The sequence below is a fragment of the Molossus molossus genome, unplaced genomic scaffold (genome assembly GCF_014108415.1).
Source record: "Molossus molossus isolate mMolMol1 unplaced genomic scaffold, mMolMol1.p scaffold_m16_p_7, whole genome shotgun sequence".
NCBI classification, from domain to species: domain Eukaryota; kingdom Metazoa; phylum Chordata; class Mammalia; order Chiroptera; family Molossidae; genus Molossus; species Molossus molossus.
In genome coordinates, this window is record NW_023425401.1 from 4,265,780 (window position 1) to 4,284,349 (window position 18,570).

An 18,570-nucleotide genomic window follows, 5' to 3' on the forward strand; every position below is an offset into this window, starting at 1 on the left:
CGGTCCTGTGTTTTGGTTTCTGCTGTTAGTTTTGTTCACAGACCGCGGAGGGGTTTGGAACGTCCCGAGGAGCTCGTTACTCACTGACATCGTTTTATTCGCGACAGACTCGAGTGTGCCTTCAGGGCCAGCCCTTTACTGGGGGGCGGGCGGCTGGGCTGTGCTCAAGTCTCCCTGAAGCAGAAGCCTCACGTTCGTTTCCAAAACGTTGGTCTTTTAAAAAGCAAGCACTCAAAGCATTTACCCTCATTTTCTTTTTACGGGGCCTGGGAGTGGACTTGAGCATCCACGGGGTTTAACAGACGCTCTTCTCTCCTCGTGCGCCGAGGGGCATTATTGTCATGTCGCCCATCTCATCTCCTCTGTGAGTCTAGCGCCACTGCTCCTGGGACGGTCCCCGTGCTTCTTCTCTAAAACGACCCTGAGCTGCCTGGGCCCCCTGACCCACACCTCTCTCTCTGCTTTCACATCCTGGTCCCGCCCAGCCCTGCAAATTGTTTCAGAAACCAGTCCAATAGCCTGCAGGTAGGGCTAAGTGGCCTCTCCCCACCCGTCCCAGACGCAGTGTCCGCTCAGGCGGTGGGCGTGGGCGTGGGCATGGGCATGGGCGTGGTGGCTCTGTGCTTAGGCCCGGGGAGGAGCCCAGTTGTGACCAAATAAAATGTCACCGTTGCTCACTCCGCGGAGACTGCTGGCTGGGTCCTGGGCACACAGTGGGCACAGACCCCGTCCCTTCTCTGGAGGAGCTGACGGGCTAGGGAGACGTCCCCTTCCCTCCGTGTCGCAGAACGGTAGACCCCGCCTAAGGCCGCAGAGAGCCTGGCAGTGAATACGTAGGGCACAGCGATCTGGTACATTCCACGTCCCTGACACTCACGTTTAGGTGGCCAGGAGGTTGGCAAGGCGTAGACGGTTAAAGATGGACTCTTGCAAAAGAGATGAGAGGAAACGTGGCCGTGGGTGCTGGCTTCCCGGCCACGTCCCTCGTCCAGCCGGGTGGTCTGCGGGGGACGCACTGGGTGTAGCAGTCTCTGGATGTGATTGCCTTCATCCCCTCTGTATCATTTCTTCCAGCCATTGCCAGTTTCCGAGGCACCGTCCCCTACGGCCTGTCCCTGGAAATCGGAGACACCGTGCAGATCCTGGAGAAGTGTGACGGTGAGTGGGCTGGAGGGGTGAGCTCGCCGTGTGCAGACTGTCCCTGCCCCTGCTGGTCTGGAAGTGGCCAGGAGTCCCACTGAACCGTTTGACAAGACTGCTTCTTGCACTTCCGATGTGTGGAGTACGAGAAGCATCGCTGGGTATTTTTAAGCTGATGCTGTTTCCCCCTAGTAGTACGTCCTTACATTCACTGGGCGCCAGCCTGCAAAGCCGTCGAGGCGACTGTGTTTGTGGGAGTCGCAGGCCTTTCTTAGACTCTCAGGGGCCTGGTCGGTTCCCCAGGAAGGACACCCAGAAACCCTTCCCCACGGTGGGGCAACCCCAGCCCCGGTGAGGGCTCCTGCCCAGGAGGACTTGGCTCCGGCCGCGGCCTTCTCCCTGCGTCCCTCCAGGTGTGCCCTGAGGTTACTCGAGCCGTTTGGAGTCTTAGTGGGTTACATCACACAAAATTGTACGATTTATTATTAATTTATGTAGCAGGTAACGCCCTAAATCAAGATACCTAATTTATTCTACAATGTTTCCGTTCCCGTTCTACAAAGCATCCTTAAACTTGAGTCCTTAAAAAGATCCCAGATGAAATGACTATTCTTTGTTAATGGAAAGAACACATTTTCAAGTCCCATCAGTATATCCCCAAATATTCATTTTTCTTTTAACCTTGTTGTCCTTATTAGGAATTTATAACGTCATGATATTCTCCCATATCAAGGTTCATTATTGATGAAATTGTGTTCCCCCAGACACAGCTACAATATTTAGAGGCTGGTATTAAATGGTGGCAGGACATGATCCTGGCTGCTGTAATGGATACTTTCAGGAATGTAATGCTTTGTCATTGCCGATGCATTTGTCTGTTTCTACTTTGCATGTAGATAAATATAAAATCTGTTTGAATTGGTGCATGGCAATGGCTTCACAGCTAATGGTTGCTGTGTGACAATCAGAAACCTTGCTGCGTAGTTTAACTGGACAGACCTCTCTGACATTTTGCAATTCTCAAAGTTTGGTTTCTGTTAAAGTAATTATTTAAGAATGGCTCAATTTCTTGGATATGTCTTCAAGGGATTTAATAAACCCTAAGAGATAGAAATTTCTGACCATTTATTCTCCTTTCTTCTGATTTTAAAACTGATTTTTTTTTTTTAACAGTATATCCTTTAAAAAAAAAAAACTTACGGGGAAAAAAATACTTAAACACAAAGCTCAAGTATTTCTTTTTGGAAATTCGATTAATTGAAGAAATTCCATTCAGTAGAACATCTGTTTGGTAAAGTAATTTGAACATAATACATTTATGGGGGGCTGTCTAGTATATGGATACATACACACACGCCCTGAACTTACTTATGTAGAAAGGTGAGTTGTGGACTTTGACGGGAAAGACGAGGCGAGCTTGGCTGGCTGGACACTGCTGGTGGAAGAGTGACCGTCAATCCCCTTAGTGGTGAGATCTGACTCCTCTCTTCCTTTTCCCTAATCTTATTTTGTGTTGGTTTCCGGGTGCAGCATCGTGGTGAGACAGTCACGTACTGCACAAAGCCATCTCCATGGCCCAGCTGGCCCCGGCCACAGTCACTAGTGTTACTCATCCGATGCTGTCGGACGACTACCCCAGCACCGTGGCCTGGGACAGGCCCACTCGCTGCAGGACCGGTGGCCGAGCACTGTTCTGATGGCACAGTCTGGGCTGTGTGGTCAGCTGAGAGAATTTCGGATTGTGTCCCATCTCGTGCAGATCCTCGAATTTCCCCGAGACATCGCAAAGCACAGATGGACTTGTAATCATTCTCTTCTTTAAAATATCACCGTGGTTTCTTTCAATATGACTCTGATTATTTCTTCGCAGGCTGGTACAGAGGATTTGCCTTAAAAAACCCAAACATCAAGGTAAAAAAATTATTACTTCTAACCACAATGATGGGATTTTTTTCAAAAGCGTTATGTTACTTTATTTCATTATACAATTGAAAGTACAGTTGGGACTTTTAGCTGAAATGCCGATCGGCAATACGGATTTTCATAATTTCGGAAATTCCTTTGAACTTGGATTACAGTTGAGATATGCTTCTCAAATGATAATCCTGTGTAGCTCTGGAAATTTGTACCGAGAAGGCCTTAATAAGCTCATTAGATATAAACAAAATCTGTTTGAAGTGTTAGTTTCGCAGAGGGCAAAATTAAAATCCAGGCAGGGGAGATACATGTTCCTAAAGAAATGTCGACTTGAGGTATTTAATCTTTAAGTTTTTCACAGAACCATCTGTAAAATATTGGGGAGACTGCTCCATCTGAGCAGTGGTAAGTGTTCCTTTAGGTTTGGCAGCAGAGACATGGGAAAATCGGGGTGCAAAGCACTCATCTTGCTGCATTCCAGGCGAAGCTGAACTCATTTCTAGATTTGTATAAATCTTCAGGAATCAGAGTAGGAAGTAATATAATTTTTGTTTTACCTTTCATCAGTATGGTTTATGATTTTGACACGAATCCTTACCGACATCTATATTTTTCTACTTTGTTCTAATCTCCCAGGTTTCACTCAGACTTCCCACATTCTCTAAGATTTTTTTATATGTCATGTTCTTTTTTTTTTTTTGGTTGAATTCTGACTTTATTAGGATTGTAGACCAGAAATTCTGTAATTTCTCTTTTGCCTGTCTTTCTGCCTGTTAGCCTTTTTCTGAATGATAGAACTTGTTTCCTTTATTTCATTTATTTCAGGTCATTCCACAGAGAGCCTGGGGGACCAGAGAGTGTATAGATATATTTACTTTTAATACTTAGCCCTCATTTAAAGATATTTCGGGACATCTGCTACTCACATGCAAACATAGCTTTAGCATTTAATTATCCGTTTAGAACTTGCTTGAGAAAAAAAACTCTATTAGGCTTCTGTTATTTCTGTTGTTCTTCTCATCTCAAATTCTAACCTTTTCCTGATCCTTTATAATTACTCTGTTAGTCTTACCGTATTGAGGCAAATTTAAATTGTAAAGGAAAGAAAGTATTTTTAAACCTATATACCTCTTTACTATTGTATATACAGAATTCGCTTATTACGTTTTGTGTCATCCTTGGATCCACAGGGGTGATAATGTATTCAAAGGACATTTGTTTTCCTAAATATTTAATTGAATTTGTCATTTGATTGTGCATCAGAACTTAGTCAGAGGATATTGTCATTTAATGGACAATAAAATTGATGTTCATTTATTTTTAATGTTGTTGCTTCCCACTTTGCATGTAGAACAAAGGCACACGTTGCTTGTCCCGTCTTTTCCCTGCAGCAGGGAGCTCCACGCCCGCCTGGCTCCTTCTGTTTAATTCTTGTCCCATCGGAAGGCAGCTTGGTGATGAACTGATTTTCCTCAAAGATCTTCCATAACACTTGATATACGTGTCTCCAAATTCAAGGCGGCACGTGTTTAGTGTGTATTTAAATGCACACACGAGCCTTTGGGAGAGAAGAAGAAAGAACACCCCCAACAAACAAAAAGAACAACCTGTTTTCAAAACCGTGCAATAGTTAAAAAAAATTCAACAGAACATGCTTTCTAGGCAGAACTCCTCACATTTTTAAAAAAATCTCTGTCTTATAAAAATATGCTTTGGAGTGAGACAGTGTTTTGATGATATTTGCTTCAGAGAGAATTCTTAAGCGTGGAAGCCAGGGACAAGTAGAAGGGGCTTGACTCTAAGCTGCCGTAGAGTCAGCCTGGTCTGGGATGTGGCGAGAGAGCGCGTGTCCCATTTCTGACGTCGTTGTGGTTGTGGGCTGTGCTGCATCCACGCGACTTGTGAAGCCAGTGCTGCCTTAGCGACAGCTGGCGCCCTAACCTCCACCTTTTCTCTTCCAGGGTATCTTTCCTTCCAGCTACGTTCACTTGAAAAATGCCTTTGTGAAGAACAAAGGGTAAGAGATGCGTTTTATTCATACTTGGAGGATTCTCCCAGGACCGTTGCTTAGTGTGATATTTGAAAGGCGTAGTAATTGACGTGACCGACGAATGAAGGAAGATAGTGGCGTGTCCGTGCTGTTTGGTAGAGGTGGGCGGCACTCCGGCGGTCGGGGGAGGGGACGGAAGGTCCGTCTGTGTCTGGCCAGCGGTGGGGTCGAGGGCACGAGGGAGGGTTCTCACTGCCCACGGGTCACGGCAGCAGCCTAACCTTACACAGAAGGGGCTGCTTCTTGTTCGTTTCCTGCTGTCAGACCATCGAATGCTTATCCTGTCTTGAACCCCAAGAATTTCCTGGGTTCCCCGCTGATTGTCAGCAGCTAAGTCTGATGGTCTGATCAGAGCTAGCACCACCTCCTTGTGTGACCACTTCACAAAGCCATTATTATCCTTCAGAGAACATCATTTCTGGGATAGAGTTCAGCTGAGTTCATCGAGTACCTGGGACTTTCCATCCGTTTGAATTTTCCGATCTGTTTTCAGAAGAACTCGAGGCAGATCATTCAAATAAAACATCGCAGGAAAGAAGCAGAGAACTTGCTTGTTGAGGCAGCAAACGTGAGCAGATCAATGGAAGTGGCCACGGATTTGGACCCAAATGTTAGCTGCCAATGTCACGGGGAATGTGCATTGGGTCATTGACTGTTTATTTTATGACGAAAGAAAGAATACAGGTTCAGTAGCAAGTAGCAAATAATAGCATTTTTTTTAAATTACAAAAGCAAATTTTAGAGCACAGTAATGATATCTTCAAACTTGAGATTACCCGAAACAATTCCAAGGATGCTATTCGAATGGATGATTCCTTTTTTTTTTTATCCTCACTCGAGAACATTTTTGCATTCATCTTTAGATAGAGCAAGAAGGAGAGAGGGAGGAAGAGAGAGAGAGAAGCATCGATGTGAGAGAGACACAACAACTGGCTGCCACCCACACGACCCCAACCAGGGCCGGGGACAAACTGCAACTGAGGTACGTGCCCTTATCGGGAACCGAACCCGCGTCCCTCTGGACCATGGGCCGACGCTCTAACCACTGAGCAACTGGCCAGGGCTCCAATGGATGATCCTTACATCCACTCCCTGGAAAGGCAGGGATTCCCACGGTAGCTCAGAGGCTGTGGTGTAAATCCTTTGAGTGTTCCCTGTATGGATAAAACTGAGAGTCTTGGAAATTCTTATGCGGTAAGTGTTAGCTACTTTAAGTAGTGTTGTTGTTGTTCTCAGTAGTAATAATAGTAATCACTTAAAACTGTGCTTGAAAACCATGATAATTCTGGTGCTGATAATTACCACACTTGTAATAAAAGTGTGTCCTCAGAAGTATTGTGTGGCCACAATCCACCGGAAGTGACTCAAGCAGGGTAATCATTCCTTTGGGAGTTCCCCCACCAGGCTGGTTTGATCTGGGCCAGGCAAGGTGGAAGCCACCAGGTCTCTGCCTGTTCTCCTCCAGCGTCCACCCTGGCAGACCAGTGCACCCCATCCTCCTTGCTACCTTTGTCTCAAACTCCACCCTGACACCCACCATTTTCCAGAGCAAAGGGCCACCGAGCCACGTCTCACACTCTGACCAAGGACTAGAAAGGCGAGGTGTCAACAAAGATGAGGACTTCTCACCCAGGGGACGTCGGCCTCTCAAAGCAGATTCGGGAGGGACATAGTATTAAAAGACGTGTCATCTTTTGCTTATGTTTTTGTGCCCTGCTGTGTAACTGTCTCACCTCTGGCTGTCTTCCCTGAGCCCCAAGGAAGACTGAATGTAGGGAAAGGTGACTTAGAATTTGGTGACGTGTAAGACCTGGTTGGCGGTGGGTTTTCCACCTGACACAAGGCAGGATGGGCGTTGGGCAATGCAACTTTGAGGCAGAACCAAAATTTATTTTCTAAAAAAAATATTGTTGGAATTGAGACCCTAGAGTCTGGATCTGCTAACAGGAAGCAAACCTTTAGCCTGAAAACATTTAAGGACCAGTCATACCAGGCGATTGCTTTTCCCGAGAGGAACCCTCGCTGGGCTTTGGGTGTCACTTCCCTCATGTCCGGGGGATTCGCAGCCTGATGGGCCACCAGGATCAAGCAGCTGCAAAGTACATCTCGGAACAACTGAACAGATGATAATTTCAGGAGCAACCACTATGGTAGACCATTTGGATGTTGATTTGGCGTTGGGGGTAATTAACACGAAATAGCTGCCTTTCCTAAAATGACAATTTTGTGCTCCTCGAAAATTCGCATTTTGGTTGAACAAACCCAGATCAACTTCCCACAGACTGAATTGCCTTTGTGCTCTTCCTGGGTCTTCCAAGGGTTGTGGGACGGGCGGGGTCCTTGGACTGAATTATAGTTTGCGAACAGAGAGGCCACTCCTGTGACGCTGCCTCCCTGCGGAGGTCGTGCCACTTTCGAAATGCCAAGCAGGCCGTGAGGTTTTCCCGGAAATGTGTTGCTGCCTCCTTGACCTTCCAGTCATTTCATCTTCCCTGTGTCCAAAGAGTCATTGTGTCCGTCGCAACAGCTACTGCAAAAGCAACGCGGACGCCCTACCGTTTGAAAATGTCAGGGGGAGTCTTGATGACAGGGTCTGTGTGTATCGCAGCCCATGGGCTATTGCTGACTTTGTTTCTAGTGTGAAATCCAGTGTTACATGTTGCGCTGTGGTTACGCTCTAGGCAGAAAGCAACTACTCACAGGGCAAGTGTTTTAGCAGCAGCGTGAACCGAGCAGGTGAGCATCTATCAGTGAAGAAATCAAGGCAAGATTTTAGTTCCCGCAATTGCTGGCAGGGAGACCTTACAAATGACAGTTATGCCTTGGCCGTAGCATCCGAAAGGAACGGAGAGCACTAATTAGCCTCGTGCTAAGAAGTCCCTTTCCCTTGATCGTCCAGACAGCCTGGTGCAGCGTCTAATGTGCTCTTACCTTCTACGTAGCCGATGTGGTCGTTGGGAAGAAACTCGAGGGAAGAAAATAATCCCCATCAGTCTACTTGGTAGTGTTCTTTTGAGAAACAGTCGAAATAGCCACTTCACCATTGTAACCTGCATAAAAATGGAAAGAATTTGAAAAGCGAAACTTGAGCAAAGAAAAGGGTCGCCATGTGTGCGGAGAACAAACAAAGCTTCTGTACCCCCTTCCTCTCTCTTTCCGTGCCCACGCGGCGTGGGGCCGGCGCCCGTGCCTTACTAGATGCGGGGCCGACTACTCTCCGAGCGTAGCTTCTGATTTAGAGAGAGGAAGTGGACGAATGTATTGCCCCAGTCAGAGCGAGGGACATGTCACAACGCACGCTCAGATATCTGGGGTGGCGTAAGCCCTTAGTAAGTTTTGCGAGCAGGAGAGCGTTACTGACAGATACACCGAGTCGTTTACACGCAGTAGAGACGAAGCGGCTGTTACGTCAGGGGCATCTAGTCAGTACCTGTGTCTCGTTATTGATGACACCGAGCGAGTTTGGATGTGTGTGGCCACCGGATTCTGTCATTGCCTCAACGCCCTGTGGCCAGGGAAGGGAAAGCCACCTGCCAGGGTAGGTGAGCCTGGTGGCCTCAGGTGACAGGGACGGGCTTTGGGGCCCGGAGAGGGTATGCGCTGCTGTGTCGCAGTGTCGCTGTGGCTGGAGCGGACCTCTGTACCCCTGCCTTTCCACCACACTCAGACCGCGTTGGATGCAGTGCCTGTTCCTTCTGGGGCTGGACTGGGGGACCCACCCGGCACCCCTCACCCCAGTTGAGAGCCTGACCCTGGTGACTGCAGAACCCAGGGGGGCGAGGCCTAGGCGTCCTGTTCCCCCTTGTCTTGCAGAGTGTCCCGAAGACATTGGTCGTGCGTGACATTGGCACATGCGCTTTGTTTTCCCCTTAATTTCACAGGCAATTTGAAATGGTTATTCCCACCGAAGACTCCGTTATCACAGAAATGACATCGACCCTGAGGGACTGGGGAGCCATGTGGAAACAGCTGTACGTGGTAGGTTGCGTCCCCTCGGCGCGGTGCTTGGGGTGGGAATGGTTCTCAGAAATGTGTGGACGGGGGGCGTGGACTAACACCTGAGCCAGGACTCCCAGCTGCCCCGGGGCACGAGTGCAGAGCAGGGCAGTCTTCTTGGGACCCCGTGTGCCCGCGCGTGGGCCTGACGGGTGTTTTCGGAACAGATCCTCCTCCTGCCATCCAATCAAATAGCATGTCTCATGTGGAATGGTTGGCAAACTCTCGGCACATTTTAAGTGAGAAATAAACTTATTTTCAATATAATTTTGGTGCTGGAGGTATTTTATTATATTTCAGCTCCCTCTAAGTGATTCAGGTGTAGTGAAAGGGATAGACAACTGAGCCAGAATCAGTGAGAATTTTCTGTTCTATACCAGCAAAAAAATGTTTCCTGAATTAAAAGGGGGGGTCCATTTGCGGGGAGGTCTGCATATATGTACTTATTTACTTACTATAACAAGTACATTTATCGAGCGCCTGTGTTGCCGACCCTGTGGGGATACTTTCTATGCAATGTCGTAGTTATTCCTCCAACCACTTGAGAAAACAGTGACAGTGATTATCCCAGCTCACCAGCCAGGGACACGAGACAGAGTGAAGTCTGTGCTCAGGGCCACCTGGGAACGGGCTTGAGCTTGGATTCTGACGTGGATGGAGCCCGAACCCCTGTATATGTGGAAATTAGGGGGTGGCCAAGATTGAGGGACAGATGACAACTATTTCCTTTTTTTTTTTTTTTCCAAAGACACGTACAGAGCAGCTTCATCACTTGTGGGGATATGTTCAAAATACCAAGGGGTTCTTATCCTGACAAAAGGGTTCGAAGAGCCTGTCGGGGTGCCTGTCTCGGTGGGGACGGGCACAGGACGACAGTGCTTACCTACCCTGTGGTCCGTAGACAGCGCAGTCGGGTATTTCATGCGGGCAAGAGAACCTTAAAACGTCACCAGGAAAAAGCCTTTTGATTTTGGATTAATCTGGCCGGGCCCTGTGGCTTTGGGACTCCGTCGTAAAATCCACGGACACCCTTAGATGAAACTCCCGAGTCTAAGCTTCTCGCTGGATTGGGAAAGGCGAGTTGAGGTAACGGACCTGAGGGCTCTGTGCGGGGCCGGCAAAGGGCATGTTGACTCTTGCGGTTAAAAACAGTGATGCTGGAAAGAATAGAAAATCCAAGTGTTGTTTCACTGAAAACAGCATCGTGCGGGGCACTAACGTGGAGAACTAAGTGATTTGAAATGTCCCCATTACTGCCTCCCAAATACCCAATGTCAGATTTATGGACATGTGTCATCCGTTCATCCCCAGGGCACGTCCCTGTCGTATGGGGACCAAAGTTGAATTTCCTCTTGGTGCTGCCTTTTCTAGCCATTTTTACCTGCTTTTGAGGTTCCGAGCGTCTATTTTGGGGACACACTCGATTGGCTTGCAAATCTGTGTGTTGTGAGTTGTAGGAGTAACCTCCACACTGCCGAGTATCCGGAACGATGGAGGCAGAATGATTTTCGTTTCCCTGGACGCTGGAAATGTTGTCAGTGACCCTGGGAACCCATATAAAGTTGACCCTGGAGATCAGATTTTTTTTACCTTGAGAATGAGGCTGACTTGGCTCTGTTGGCCCTTTTGGGTTCTCTTGTCCCGATGCGGATGTTCCGTGGCCAGTGTCTTGGTTTAAGGCTCAGTGCTGAGCGCACTGGGGCACTGTCCACCCGTTTCGGTGGTTTTAAGGCACCTGGCTTCTCCACTGGAAGAGGCTGGACGGGGGCAGTTACGTCTCAGTCGTAGGCGGCGCGTGAGACCCGCTCGGTAGGAGGACTCTGACCTTCTGAGCGGCTGGAGGGTGCTGCAGAAATGCTAGCTGCTTGCTCTACAATGACCTCGGCAGGGGCCTAGAGCAGCCCTTTAGAGCATCAGTTAATCACCACGGATAGAGCCGTGACACGTTCGGCAGAGGGGCAGCAGCCGTGTACTGGGCGCTTTGTGCCGGCCCTGGGCCGGCAGGTGTGGGTCTGCCAGGTAGTTCTGACTCACGGACCTCACCCGAGACCATCTGTCCAGGGTCTCGTGCTCAGAGCGAAGGCCGAGTCCAAATCTAGGTCTGTCCGCTGCCCCCGAACTCACGCTGTCTTCATTTCCGGCGAATTGAAACTTCCCCTTTCTCTAAAACACCCAGTTCTCACAAGGAACGTTCCGCGGCCTTTCTGATCTATTACAGGAATGTGTCGGTGCTGGTTGATCTCAAGTGTTTGCTATGGTGCCTGCCTTTTTCCGTTGAACATCAGGCTAGGAGCACGGGTCGCGTTTCTGAGTTGTATTCAGAGCGGTCTGATTCCTAGGAGCCAGCTTTTAAAGAAGCATCCCGCGAGGACTGACCGGCAGAGCGGGTGGTGGTCTTCGCACGCGCTGGTCGGGCAGGTTTGCGGGTCAGCGCTGGGGCGCATCTGGGTCCCTGCCGTCAGGGAGAGCTGGGCTCTTACACCGAAGTCCCAGGGGGACAGCCCTGAAAGTCCAGCTGGTCCCGGATGCAGGATGCCGGGCACTCCGTGACGGTAGTGCTGGAGGGAGCTGGCAGCTGGCCTCCGCGGCTTGAGATCTGACTTCTGTCTTACTTTCCGTACGTACTTTCTTTGACTTGAGTTCACCGTTCCCACTGACCATTGACTGCACCCGGGTGGGACGGCCCAGCAGAGACTGTGTCTGCTGGGCAGTCTGAGCTGTGACAGTGGCTTCTCGGGCAGGGGAGCAGTGTCATCAAGCTGAGTGACAGCAGACAGAGCCGCAAAGCGTCGGCGGACACGAGGGGCGTCTGTTAAGGAAGACTCTGTCCTCAGAGAGGCGAGCATGTAGGACGTGGTCCTCCCTGTCCTCTGGGGTCCCCACGGCTCAGCGTGGGGTCACCTACTGAGTCTGCCCGTTTGCGTGTTGCAGAGAAACGAAGGCGACCTCTTCCACCGGCTGCGGCACATCATGAACGAGATCCTGGACTTGCGGCGGCAGGTGCTGGTGGGCCACCTGACCCACGACCGGATGAAGGACGTGAAGCGCCACATCACCGCCCGTCTCGACTGGGGCAACGAGTGAGTGCGGCCGCGCAGGGACGGCGGGCGCCGAGCACGATGAGTGGGGGACACGCGGCACTCGCGCCGGAAGACCCTTCCTGGGGCTTTCCCTGTCGTCCCGTTTTGGGGGTTCCGTGCAAACTGTCATTGATGGAGCCCAGACCCACATTCCCTAGGGCTGGGCTGGCGTGGGCACCGGGCTGCAGCGTGCTCACACGTGTCCCGTGTGGCCAGATGGGGGGCCGTGCTCACGAACATGAAAGATGGCAGGGGTGTTAGGTGTGGCTTCTGCTACATCAGCTCCGCTTTTCAGGTGGGCTGTTAGGTTTGGCATGTGCATTTCCTTTGAACATATGGCTCTTCCGCATCACGGTCACAGGGCCAGTGCCGTCGGTCGGGAGATGCTGACATGAGCGGCCCCCGGGGACAGTCTCACCGCGGGTCTTTCCCTGCACACGCCTCACCCCGGGCACATCTGTAGCCTCTTCGAGGAGCTGCTCGCAGAACTCAGTGAAAAGCTTCCGTGCTTGGGGGGCACAGTTGAGTCCTCCACAGGGAGGTGTGACACCTGACACGGGAGGAAACCGTTGCTCCTGCCCAGGCCTGTGCCAGTGCCGCCCCAGCTTGGCCCCTGCCTTTCCTGCGATTCTCCTGATGACTGACACCAGGGCCCTCTAAGAATGACTGGTGGCCACGCACATGTCGCGCAGGGTCCCGTTAGAAGCGTGTCAGTTCTGAACACCACGGGTGCCGTGGAGCCCGGTCGAGTCCTAGACGCCGACTTCCCTCTGTGCAACTCCAGGGCCCGGAGGGAACTTAAGTCTGGGTCTGGTCCCCCCCGGCCAAGCTGGAAGGGTTCTCGGGGTGACTGTCGGCAGGCGCTCCAGGCCCCCACTATAGAACACCGAGGCCCCCGGTGGTGGGGTCACCCCACTGAGAGCGCCACCCCCTTACTCCCCATTGCCCGCTCGAGTCATCTTCTGTTTCTCAGCCTGTTGCACTGGTGGCCCCATCACGGCAACAAGTTACACAGAGTAAAAATCACGGGTGAGAAACGCATGGGGCTGATAGGTCTCATTTCAAAGCGATGAAGTGAAAATCAGTATTTTCAACGTACGCCTAAAGTTGACTTTTCTCCCGCACTTGTGCGTTTGTTTTCTAGACAGCTGGGCCTGGACCTGGTGCCCAGGAAGGAGTATGCCATGGTGGACCCGGAGGACATCAGCATCACCGAGCTGTACCGATTGGTAGGTAGGAAACGCCGGGTGTGATGGCACTCTTGGTGCTTGTTCATCGGGTAAGAAAGGATGTGCCAGGTGTGGTTGGAGCAAGGAAAGAGGGTGCAGCGCTGAGCGACCGTGCCTTAAGTACATAACTGAGACACCTTGCCCGTCTCACAACGACACGGCGTCCTCGCTCAGCCGCCGCTCCCAGGACTAGGAAGTAAACCCAAACAAGTGTTAGGTTCTTTTGCAAATCTTTGTACTTTTTGCCTAGTCTAGTGAAACGCTTAGAAGCCATGCACTTTTCCCTGTTGTGTTTCAGGACGGTGCTCTGACTAATGGTGTCTAATCCTAGCTCACCAATGTGCCCCCCTCCCCCGCTCCACCCCCGTCATCACTAGGAACAGACTCCTGGGAGTCTCCTTGGTCTGCAACTGCGGGTCTGACCCTAACCCTCCCACACCCCGACCCATTTCCAAGTGCTGAAGCCAGTGCGTAACCCTGAAATACTGGATCAGGTCGCCCGTCACGGCATCACCCGTGACTCGTTTGTTTCGTTATGACAGCTGAGGTGGTGAGGACTTCGGCTTGGAGTACCCCAGCTGTTTGCCAGGCGCCTAGATTCCTCCGATCTGGTCCAATGTGCTTTGTATGGAGCCTCGTATTCTTAATAGTTGTGTAGAATTTACCTAATCTCTTGATACGAAGGAAACTCTTAAAAACTCAGACTCAGAGAAAGAAGCAGGTGGTTGGGAAGGGTTTTCCAGGGCCACGCCCCCGGGTGGAGTTTCATTTCTGTTGTGTCTCAGCTGTTCCCAGAGGGGGCGCCTGTGGCAAATAATAGGGTCCTTTTCGGAAGACGCTGCCTCTTTGAGGTAGCTTTCCAAGCCCACGGTGGGCTGTTCTTGACCCTGAGATTATCTGTATGTGAAAATGTTGGGCAAAATCACCAGTAAGTCCATCAGGGCTTATGTGTGATTTGAGAAAACCATTCTTAATACTGCTTTCAGTTTTTTCCTTAGTCATGGATTTGTTTGGACTATCTACGCCTCATTATATAGGTTGAAATAAATTCTGTCTTTGTAGATGGTTTGTTTTCCATTGAGCTTCCTAGAGGGACAGTTCACGCTGTGTGTCCTTCTGACCACACCGCTGAGCTGAGGATCCCGCGAATCGAAGGGACACAGTTCAAGGTCAGCTGGAAGAAGGCAGGGAAGGGGAAGGAATAAAGTAATAGTATTCCGAATCAACGTCTTCACTACTTCTTAGTTTTTATAACAAATCAAATCCGTATAATGTTCTTGGTGGTCATATCCTCCAATGGGACATCTTTTTGTTGAGGATCATATTTTGTCTCTCACTTTTACTTTTTATTTTACTTTATTATTTTATTTTTATTTATTTATTTTTTTATCCTCACCTGAGGACACTTTTCCATTTTTTGTTCAGATAGAGTGGGAGGGAGAGAGAGGAAGAGAGAGAATCATCGACGTGAGAGGGACACATCGAGTGGTTGCCACCCACACAACCCAACCAGGGCCAGGGACAAACTGCAACCGAGGTACGTGCCCCTAGCGGGAACCGAACCTGGGTCTCTCTGGACCATAGGCCGACGTTCTAACCGCTGAGCCAAACCGGCCAGGTCCACTTTTATTTTTTAAATCTCTCACTCAATTTGAAGTTTCTTTAGAGTGGGCACTGTGTCTTCTGTTTCTTCTAGTATATCTAAGATCATCTTGTATAGTACTTTGTACTTAATAAGCAGCGGAAAAATCACGGGTGTAGATCCAAACAGCTGGATTTGACTTCTGTCTCTCCTTGGAGAGATCTTGGACTTACTGCTTAATCTCTCAGAGCCTCAGTTTCTTCATCTGTTAATTGGGGATATAATTCTTATCATGTTTTTTTAAATGCATATTAAGTAAGAAATGCATGTGCCTAGGCATTCAGTTGATTTTCATTTTTTCCTCACCTTTAGTTTATCCTTAGACAAGTGAGGTGGCCAGAAGAACTGATACCTTATATGCTAAAGCTTAAGATTAAATTTGGCTCTAATGAAACAAATAAAAGTTTTGATATGATAGAAATCTATTTCTCTCTCATAATATGCAAGTCCAGAAGCAAGAAGTTCTGGGCTCAGATGTGGATACAGGCTCTCATTTTTCTGCTATGCAGTGCATTGCTTCCATCATCCAGAATACTTCAAAACAGAGTGTGGCTGCAGGAGCTCCAGCCATTGCTTCTGCTCTCCAGCAGTAGGGAGGAGAAAGTTTCCTCTCAGTGGATTCAACTACTTTAATGAAACTTCCTGGAAGTTTCACACAACACTTGCACTTATATCTCCTTGGCCAGAACATAGTTGCAGCCTCATATTTAGGTAGGGGTGTCAAATACTTGATAAGCAACTAACAAAGTCTGACACAAATATATACTTTCCCTAGTCCAATTTTGTGTGCCAGTGATTTTTATCTTTGTTCCTTTCATTGAATGTCGCGTGTGGGATGGTAAATTGATTTCATCTTTCCACATTCCAGTTGATCGGTGCTGGCGGGTGAGGGTGCCATGTCGATAAGATTCGGGGGTCTCATTTGGGTTGTGACTGATGGCCAGGGGCTGTTATTGGCGGGAAAGAACTACCACTAATTAGCCATGGCTGCCGTGGGAGGGTTTAGTTTTTCGTTTTTGTATTTTTGGTATTTTTTTTATCTCAAATCCTAGTCTGTAGCCTTCAGTTTACAGATGAGGAAAACCAGGGCATTGTCGTTTTGCATGAATGTTTAATTTCTCCTAACAGAGGTTGCATTTTTCAATTTCTAAAGCGAAGAAAACAACACAGGGAAAACCCAAGTGCTTCTCAGCTGCAGAAGGACATGTCTTCTTCTTCCTCAGGCAGCCTCTCGTGCCTGCCGACCCCCGCCCCGGGACACTCAGGTGGCTCTTTGTTGTTGCTCCTCACCCGAGGATTTTTTCCATTGATATTTTTAGATAGAGGGGGAGGGAGGGAGAAAGAGAGAAACATCGATGTGAGAGAGACACCAGTTGGTTGTCTCCCGCACGACCCCAACCAGGACCGGCGATCGAACCTGCAGCCCCGGTACAGGCCCTTGAGCAGAACTGAACCTGAGACCCTCTCATCCGAGGGCCGATACTCTCACCACCGAGCCCCACCAGCCAGGGCGACGCCAACGTGACTGACAAGATCGAGTTCCCTGGGGAGGTAGCAGGCCCCACCACCACTGCTTGTAGTGTGGTGGGTGATTGTCACCCGTGGCCCTGGGACTGTGGCGTGGAGCTAAATGCCCCAACGGAAGACGCTGCCGCTTCTTTTTTTCATTACACCTTCCGTGTCGCCGTTCACACGCGGGGCCAGCGTCTCCCCGAGGCCGTAGCGCACATTTGGAGCAGGCTTGCTCAGGGCCGCTGCCCTGTGGGCAGACCTCCTCACCCGACTGCGCTCACCCAGGCGGTGAAGGGCCGAACCCCACCGCGGAACTACGTGCTCCTGGACGGTTTGGTTTACTGCCGAAGGCCAGGTCCCCGTTTTCCTGTGAAGAAAGGGAACTGTGGCAGATGGGTTCTCTGGTGCCGGGAGCAGGAGGAGAATCTGTTTAGGAAGCTTCCTTGGCTTGATAAGGTCATGTTCCCTGCTTGTTCTGTGACCCTTGGGGGGTAGGCCAGTGCTTCTCAAACAGAGCCAATCCCCCCTCCCCCCCAAGATCCTGGACGATGTCGAGACATTTTCCATCATCACAATTGGGGGCGATGGTGGGCAGGGCTGGGGGGAGGTGCTCTTGGCATCTGGTGGGTGGAGGCTACAGACGGCTGCCAAGATCTCACAAAGCCCAGGACAGCCCCGCGACAGAGAACGGTCCAGCCCAGACTGTCACTAGTGCTGCAGGGAAAAAGGCAGGTGGCCAATCCTTACCCGTGGCCCTGGGACTGTGGCGTGGAGCTAAATGCCCCAACGGAAGACGCTGTGCCGTGTGTGGGGGTTCAGCATGTGCGTCACCTCAGTCTTTGGGGTGAATCTGTTTTAGTTCCTGATCAGCAGTCTAGCTGAACTGTAAGCGCGTTCCGAGTCACTGGTAGGGGCCTTTGCAACGGTCCGTTATTTCAGAGATGGGTCTTGTCTGTCTGTCTGTCTGTCTGTCTGAACTCCCAAATGAGAGCTCTTCCGGTGTGAGCATGCCTCTCGGATTTTGCAATTGTAGCGGTATTTTCACAGAGACATTTTTAGCAGTTCCCCAAAGTAGTGAACTACCAAGAGATCAACAAATAGTCGTAACCTACTGGGTCCATCCTGCCGAGCCCTGGGAGAAAGGCGGGGAGGGCGAGTGCGCCCCTGGGAGGACCCAGGTCCCTGTGCAGAGGGTGCACCCGGCAGGCTCGAGACGAGGGCACGTGGAGACGCGGTTCCAAGGCGCTGACCGTGCGAAAGCTACAGTGGTACCTGTCCGTTCAGCTTTGCGTCTGATCTCAACTCACCACACATTCAGGTCCCCTGGGAGCTTTGGAAGGACCACCGTCTGGAGCCCTGTCCCCTAGAAATTCTCGCTTCATTGTTCTGGGCGGCACCTTCAAACGCATGTTTGAAGAGCCCCGTGGTGCTCGCCCGTGTCGAGGCAGAGACCCCCCGTTTAGAGATGTTGGCGTCTTTGCATGAGTGACGGGGCTCATTTCCCCGCGGCTTTTAGCGACGCCAGGATCGGTCTGGAGTTGGCCTGTTCCGGGTGAAGACCAGGCGTCCCACTGAGGTCTGTCCTTTTCATAGGGATTCCGTAGGTTTCTCCCGCTCCAGGCTTTAGTGGTCATTCATCTCTTCAGAGTAGCGTGTCCTGTGTCACCCTGCCCGTCCAAGTAAATCAGTACATCGGCTGGCAATTTCGGGGAGAAAAAAGCTTCTTTGTGAGTTAAAGAAATGTAGTTTTATGACTGTCTGATGCTGGGGAAAAGAATTCTCAAAGCAGAAAATAGAGCCACCTTCCTGGACAACAAGGCAGAATCGTGCTTTTTTCCTAGAATATTTTTCTGTAGGAACCTTTTTCTAGTAGGGATGGCCAAGGCTTGCCCCTCCCGCCCCCCCGAGGTCCACCTGCGAGGAAAGGGCGCTTGTTCCCCACGTTTACACGACGTCTCCGCTGCACCTGTTGAGCCCACAGTGCTTGTGGCTGGATGCATCTGG

At 50.2% G+C, this 18,570-nt stretch overlaps 1 protein-coding gene across 1 annotated transcript in view; it reads left to right on the top strand.

Moving 5' to 3' along the window:
* Positions 1–18,570, top strand: part of DOCK4 (dedicator of cytokinesis 4) — a 337,471-nt gene that overhangs the window by 147,592 nt on the left and 171,309 nt on the right. The window contains exons 2-7 of the mRNA XM_036247405.1: positions 1,075–1,158; positions 3,011–3,051; positions 5,019–5,074; positions 8,989–9,085; positions 12,035–12,183; positions 13,328–13,412. Of these exons, the coding sequence (XP_036103298.1) occupies positions 1,075–1,158; positions 3,011–3,051; positions 5,019–5,074; positions 8,989–9,085; positions 12,035–12,183; positions 13,328–13,412 (512 nt within the window). The remainder of the gene's footprint in view (positions 1–1,074; positions 1,159–3,010; positions 3,052–5,018; positions 5,075–8,988; positions 9,086–12,034; positions 12,184–13,327; positions 13,413–18,570) is intronic.